Below are 7,585 nucleotides of genomic sequence, written 5' to 3'. Positions count from 1 at the left end.
CTGCTAACAGTTCCTGAGAAGTCCGCTTTAATTGGTCCAGTGCATAATTCAAACCTGACTCATTTTTTTTCACCCCCTAAGTGGAAACAATTTTTCCTTGTATATTTAAGTAATTCTTCAAATTTGGATTATCCTGAAATATATAAATTTAAATTTCCTTTTGTGGTTATAACAAAAGAAATTATTGTGAATTCTGAAACTGATAGCTCTGTTTGAGGCAATCCGTGATAGCTATGGTTTCTTTTATAGATTTAGTCTTTTTTTTTTTTTTCTTTTTGAGGGAAATTGTAGACAAAGTTGGAAGCATAGTATATTTGCATTAATAGATTAACAGTATGCTCTGAGGATTTCAGGTTACTGAAATCTACAGAGTGGAATGGTTTGAAAGCTAGGATCTGGGAGCTAAAAGGGACCTCAAACCATGTACTTACTTTAAAAATTTTTTTGAATTTAAATTCAATTAGCCAACATACAGTACATCATTAGTTTTTGATGTAGTGTTCAGTGATTAGGTACGTGTAACACCCAGTGCTCATCACATCACGTGTCCTCCTTAATGCCCATCACCCAGTTACCCCATCCGCCCACACACCTCCCCTTTGGCAGTCCTCAGTTTGTTTCCTAGAGTCAGGAGTCTTTCATGGTTTGTCTCCCTCTCTGATTCCTTCCCATTCAGTTTTCCCTCCCCTCCCCTATGCTCCTCTGCACTGTTATGTTCCACATGAGTGAGACCATATAGCTGTCTTTCTCTGCTTGACTTATTTCCCTTAGCATAATCCCTTCCAGTTCCACCCATGTTGATGTAAATGGTAGGTATTCATCCTGATGGCTGAGTAATATTCCATTGTATATATGAACCACATCTTTATCCCTCTGTCAGTTGAAGGGCATCTCACCTCCTTCCAGTTTGGCTATCATGTTTACATTGCTGCTATAAACATTGGGGTGCATGTGCCCCTTCTCTTCACTCCATCTGTATCTTTGGATAAATACCTAGTCGTGCAATTGCTGGGTCATAGGGTAGTTCTATTTTTAACTTCTTGAGGAACCTCCATCCTGTTTTCCAGAGTGGCTGTACCAGCTTGTATTCCCCATGTCTTTATTTTAGAGATGAGGAAACAAGTCCCAGGGTCACTCAGTTTAGCAGCAGAATCATGTGGTAATCAGACCACTGTTTTTTCTTCTACCCTAAGTGGAGACAGGTACCAATAGAATGTGTGTCATCAGGAAGATAATAAATGAAAATACCTTGAGTCTTCTAAGTCTTTCTGAAGATCTCTAATTTAGGTAGGCTCTCTGCCAGGCCCTAGATTAGGACTGCATTTTTCTTCCCCTATTCATTGAGAGTTCCCGTAGCACTTTGTTCCAGAGTAGAACTGAACCAAAGGGATCTTAGATTTCTCCTTGCTCACCCAGCCCAGCCTGTGTATTTGGTGCTTGCTGTGATTCCAGGCACCGTGCTAAACACGTTTCCGGTGAAGTCAGGCTTAGGATGAGTATGGCCCTGCCTCTTATTAGAAGGTTACTTCAGCTGTTTCATAAAGTAATAACTACGTTATAGAATTGTATTGAGGATGAAATGAGTCAATACATACAAAACGTTTAGCAGAATGCCTGGCAACTAGTAAATGCTCAAAATCTTAACTTTTATTATTACAAATAAATTGAGAGGTCAGTTTTTCTTCTACATTTTCTCCCCAGTTCCAGGAAAAATAAGATTGACATGTTTAGAATCTAGACTGTATGTGTTTATTTATGTCTATCTCTAAGTCCACCTGTCCTGGTTAAATGATGTCATGGCCAGGTCATGCCCAGGGATCAGAAAGTTAACTTCATTTGCTCACTGCCCTACAAACAAATTGAACACATGTGAACGATAGCCAGTTCCACCCAGCAGTGAGGACCCTGATCTTTTACCGTCACCCTCTTTAGCCCAAAGTCCTTTAATGGTTTCTGTAGTCTTGGGATCCAGATCCAATGTAGCATAGGGATTTTGCCTCTGCTTTTCTCTTTGCAGCCCTTACAGCTCGTTACCCACCCGTGCTTTATGTTTCTATCATATTGAACTACTGGATGTTCTGAAGTTTTTTGATTGTCATAGTTTTCCAACTCTGGAACTAAGCACATTCTGTTTCTTTTACCTGGGGTGCCTGTTACGCTCCTCTCAATTTCTCTGCTGTGCGTAGGCGCGCACACACGCAGGATAAGTGTCTTTTTTGCCTCCACAGTACCTGGTGTGCATTTATCAGAATATTCGCCACATTGTTTTGCCAGTTTGTGTTTCCCCGCTGGACTGAGCTCCATGGGGTCAGAATCTGCCTTTTGTCTTTCCCTCGCCAGCAGCTAGCCCAATGCCGGGTTCAGAAGAAGCATCCAAACAAGGAATGACTGAATGATGCAAAACAACCTTGGGTAAGTTGGCAGCTGAATTAGGTTACAGCAGGTTTGTATTTGCGTGAGATTTGACTTGGGTATAATCCAGAAGAACGTGTGTGAAGGATGCATCCTGCTAGCGGGTTCACGCTGGCAGGCTGGCCAGCCGCTAACACTGCCGCGTGTGTCAGAAACCGAGCGTGCCTGAGAGCGCAGGACTGCTCAGGGATTTTCAGCTGTATTTGTACCGGTTCTCGGCTGGGCCAGAAAGCCAAAGAGACGCCTGCAACAGCTCTTTCTGTGAGACTTGGGGGCCACAGTGTTGGGTTCAGTGGACGTGGCAGTGCGGGTGTGGTCCGTGCATCGGCTTCCTTCTCCGTGGAGCTGGGGGCCGAGCTGAGGCATGGGCCGGCGGCGCTGCGGCAGGAAGACCGAAGGGGGCTGGAGCAAGGAGGGGGGTTGGAAGGCAGCAGTCAGAATCCTGACAGTGTAAAATGGTGCTCTGGAATTTTACTGCCTGTGTGTGACTCTGTCTCGGCCACTTCTCTTACTAGCTGTGTGACCTTGGGCAACTTCCGTAATTCCCATCTGTAAACTGGAGGTCTGGTTTATCTACTGAGACTAGCTCTAGAGAACCTGTGTCCTGGGGTTTTAACGAAGCTGAAATAAAGTAAGTGCTCAATAAATGTTAGCTACTATAGTACTGTCTATGGACAGGTGGTGAAAAGGACAGATTGTGAGAAGGCCCCTGAGCTCAGGGACCGTGCCCACCTTACCACTCACTCTTGTGTCTCCAGCACTTGGCACGTAAACACAGGCTGTGTAGCAGGTGGGTGGTTAGGGTGGCCGGGGCAGAATTTTTTAGAGATCTCTCAGGATTGTGGCTTTTCCTAGAATGTCTCTCAGACGAAGCCATTTCGATTGTACTTTGTGACGCCTGGGCTCTGAGTTTTCTCAGCATATTTTGTGCCACGTCAACTCTACTAAGGAAACAAGTGTAAATTACAGCATGAGTGGGTCTATTGTGAGGAAGGGGCTGGTACCACGTCCGCATTTGAATCCCCCAAGACAATGCCAGTAGGACATCAGAAAATGAAGTTTCTATCTGAACATTTATTCCACAGTCATAGAAACTGAAGATGGAAAAGACCTGAGAACATCTAGTCCATCCACATGGTTGTACAAGAAAAGTGGCTGGAGCAAAACAGCCTGTTCACTTCATGCTCACAAGACAGCATTTCAGTTCTTCCCGGACTGGAGCGATTGCACACACGTTAAAATGAAGACACAATGCAAACACTCTTTACAAACTTTAAGAAAATACTTCTAAGTACATTATTTTCATAAAACGATTGGGAACTAAACTAAAAAGAGTGAGGGACTCCGGGATTAGATGGGGGGCGTCGGTGGGTGAAGGAAGGAATAATCAATAGCGCAGCTAGTGGAGTGGGTTTGATGACTAAAACACAAGTTCTTTCCATGACAGGATGGATTTTCTGGTTTGCTTATCAAAAATGAGTTGGGAGGAAGAGAGGCTCAAAAGTAGTTTCTTTCCCCTTCATTCTTTATCCACACCAAGGAAGAGCTTATTGGCTCCAAGGCCGTTAGACGCAGCACCAACACCGAGAAGCCCACTGCCCCGACGTAGCCGGGTTTTCCCCGGCAGTTGCGTCGCTGACCACCGCTCTGATGGGCACGCAAGCAGCAGCTCCTGCGCAGCGTTGTGCAACAGCGAGATCCATGAAGAATGGCGTCATCTCCGGCGCGTTGAGACCGCCACTGATTGTGTCCCTGGGCTGCCTCACTCGTCTGTAACTGTTGGAGGGATCCCCTTGCTGCTCCTCTCCCCCGAGGCATCCACACTCTGGGGCCCTTGTTGTTATTTACACGAAGCACGGAGCCCCATCTGTTCCCGCGCACCCAGCCATATTTTATCGTGTGCTTCCTGTGCCAGGCACGTCCCCTTGGAAAACGGGGTAGGCTGTGCGACACAATCCGGTCGCCCGGTTGCCCAGCACCAGAGCCTGGAAAAGAACAGACCTTCCTGATCTCGTGCAATAGGAGCCGGAAGAGGAGGCAAGGGAGCACCCCCTACCTCTTCCTTCTTTACTGAAATACCAGCCTCCCCCTGGAGACTTGGCTCCTTGTGGTTTTGAGCCCGAGGGGAGTTGAAAGAACAGGTGGGGCAGAACAGAAAGGAGGGTTTTCAAAGGACCCACCATTTCACGAACTCTATAAAACACAACACACTGTTTCACACACTGCAAAGCACTGTTCAGTCACTACCGATAACGACAACCACCGCTACCGAGACCGCTTCATTCCACCACAAGCAATTACGCGGGTTCTCTTCATCCGGAAAGCAGGCATTTCCGGCGGTGCCGGCGGCGGCAAGCCCGCCTCCAGCCCCTGCTGCTGCTTGCCGCCCCGGCCGGATTTTGGCCGAGGGGTGACCCAGAAGGTACCGGGGAAGCCGTGCACTGGCCGTCCGGCTTCTTACCACGGCTCCGAACGCCTGAGGAGAGAAGCTGAAGGGAAACCCGATATACAAAAATCCAAACTTACAAAACAGATACGTGAAGGGATAATTGCATTACAAAAGGATTCTTTACAAAAGAGTTCACCTCTGGGTTCCTTTAAATAGCCAGCTTCTCAAGTACAATCAGGAGGAGCTGAGTTACAAAAGTGCCCGAGTCCATCAGGAGCGTGGCCGTGGAGTGGAGCGGACGCCCGCACGGGAGGCCGCGCAGAGCAGGACGCCCGAGTCTGCCGCATCCCCGGCGCGGGCGGGGGCGGGGGGCGTGGCTACGAGGCTTCGTCTTCCAAAGGCAGTTGCAAATCTACGGCGGCGCCTGGGGGAGACACGGGAGGACAGGGCATTTCAAAGCAGGATTGTCCTTTCCGCTTCCAGGGCTCCCCTTGTTCCCCACTGTTTCATCTGCGAGGTTAGAAGCTTCTTGCCTCCCTCATCAGTGTCTCTGCCTCCACCCACCCCAGGGTTTTCTCAATTAACTGAAGTGTTATCTAATTACAGCTGAAGGTGTTGTCTTTCCCTGGGGGACTGGGTAGCTCCGGGTGGAAATGCAGGAGAAATTTTGTGATGCAGACTTTCCGGTGATGCACGGCTGATCCAGAGCATACTGTGAATTCGTGGCGGGCATCCCAACTGACGAGGCCGAGCAAAGTAAATGATAAGCGAGGAAGTCTCGTCCTAAGTGGTGCCCAGGGGTGGGAGCGGCTGTATGGAAGGTGAATCAGCAGGTGTGTGCTAAATGTAAAAACCTCTCAAAAAGGCTCTTACTTCTCCCCAGGCCTGGAGCAGCCATCCTTCTAGAACGGTGTTTCTTGAGTAATTTTTGGGTCACAGGTGTCAGTCACCTGGGGGAGTTGGTTAACAGGTTTCTGAGCCAGACTACCCACCTCACCCCATCTTCTGGGGAGAAGGGCCCTGGCAGTCAGCATTCTAATGGACTCCTAGATGCCTCCTATCTACACTAGCACTGGGAACTGATGTCCCATAGTTCCCCATGACTTTTCCTTCCTTCCTGCATGTCCAAGCCACTGCAATTGGGACAGGGATGCCTAGGCAGAGGGGAAGCCAGGTTACCGATAATCAGTTCCTTGGGGGCATCGGATGGGGTCTGGGGGAGAACGGGAGGGACCGCACCTGGTCACAGCCCCGCAGGGAGGAGAAGGTGTGGGGCTGGGAGACTGAGATGGACCGCACAGGGGACCGTCCCAAATGTTAAAGCTTGTGGTCTTTGCAGGGGAGGTCCGCTTTAGGGATTCCTAAAGCTAAGAGGCAACTGCTGATTTGAAAACGGGCTAGCATGTGGTTTGCAGAGCCTTTTCACTTAAGCCACAGTGCCAGCTGGGTTGGCATTGCCATACCCCGTATGGGCAATGAGCAGGGGTAGTCCGGTTTCGTCTAAGGGCAGGTCCTTGCTTTGCTTTGCTTTCCTTTATAAAAGGCACACACTGTAGTGGAGATGCTTAGTTAGACTAGAAGTACAGTCCTAGTCCCTCCTTAGCCAAACTGTTGTTCTGGCCCAGAGCCTCCGTTCTTCAACATGGTGTACATTTTTAATGCCTCTTCTGCCTGTCCTCTGTTCCCACTCGCCACACCCCTGTCCCCTTTCATAGTGGCACGTAAGCCGTAAGCCGTTCCTACTCCTGTTGGTCAGGATGGTGCTGGAGAGGCGCACCCCTCTCAAAAACAGGGCTCGTGCCTGATCCAATCAATCCTTGGTCTGCTGTGATGCTAATGAGCTCGCGTCATTGTTTACGTACCCACACCTCTGCCTCTTATCTAGCTTCCAATTCAGAATGCAGGAGCAAATCTAGTTGGGGGAGTTGTATCAAAAGCCAAAACCCTGGATAATCCTGTTCTGTACTAAGATTAAAACATTTTATCTCTTGTTGGTGAGAGTGCAGAGCAAGGGCTAAGACCCAAAACTACTAGTATGGTACCCAGTGAGGAGCCAGGGTTGCCTGGTCATTCATAGATCCTTTCCACGGAGTTTCGTCCTAATTTACCATCCCTGCTCTGAAAGACCCCTACCCTGGAGAGCTAGGGAGTCAGCGTGGGGAGAGCTGTGGCTGATTTTTAGGCCAGGATGCGCAGACTTGACCTCTAAGAGACACCTAGACCTGCGCTTCCCCACACTTTCGTCAGCAGTTACAAAAGAGCATTACAAAGGGTCTCGAGGGCTCAGAGGCAGGCTGGGAACTGGGAAGGGGAGCAGCGCGGTCCCCTAGGACTCACAAGTCCGGTGTGTCCTTTGATACTCTTCCAGCTCCGTTTTCCTGCTCACAGCCAGCTGCAGCTCCTGACGGATCACCTGAATCTGCTTCTCGAGCTCGGAGAGTTCCTGCATCACTGAGTTCCGGGCTCCGTGTAGGGAGTCCGCCTTCCCATTGGTGGTCAGCGAGGCAGGGAGCTCTCTTCTCCTTGGAGGGAGCGGGATGTCCTGGTGGGGCCGGACGCTCAGCTGGTTTTGTCCTCCCTCATCAGTAAAGATGTATTTTCGTTGGTTATCCTGACTCAGATTGGAAGTATTCCACACAGTGAGCTGACGGGGTCCCACACTGGACCTAGGAAACAGAGACACTTAGATTTAAATTCCATTCTGCGGCTCTCAAAGTGCTGCTCCCCAGCTGCTGGCCATTTCAAACTGTGAATATGGAGCTCGATATGCAGTCAGAGGGCAGA

The 7,585-nt window shown here is 49.1% G+C and overlaps 1 protein-coding gene across 1 annotated transcript in view; it reads right to left on the bottom strand.

The window, feature by feature from the left end:
• Positions 1-3,466: 3,466 nt before the first annotated feature.
• GRIN3A (glutamate ionotropic receptor NMDA type subunit 3A) overlaps positions 3,467-7,585 on the bottom strand; it is a 146,514-nt gene continuing 142,395 nt past the window's right edge. The window contains exons 9-10 of the mRNA XM_045780277.2: positions 7,139-7,467; positions 3,467-5,225 (exon numbers count right to left, since the gene is read on the bottom strand). Coding sequence (XP_045636233.2) covers positions 5,179-5,225; positions 7,139-7,467 — 376 coding nt within the window. The 3' untranslated portion in view covers positions 3,467-5,178. The remainder of the gene's footprint in view (positions 5,226-7,138; positions 7,468-7,585) is intronic.

This window comes from Ursus americanus, chromosome 18, assembly GCF_024610735.1.
Source record: "Ursus americanus isolate L20-20 chromosome 18, mUrsAme1.1.p, whole genome shotgun sequence".
Classification (NCBI taxonomy): domain Eukaryota; kingdom Metazoa; phylum Chordata; class Mammalia; order Carnivora; family Ursidae; genus Ursus; species Ursus americanus.
This window is presented reverse-complemented; position numbering and strand designations above follow the sequence as displayed.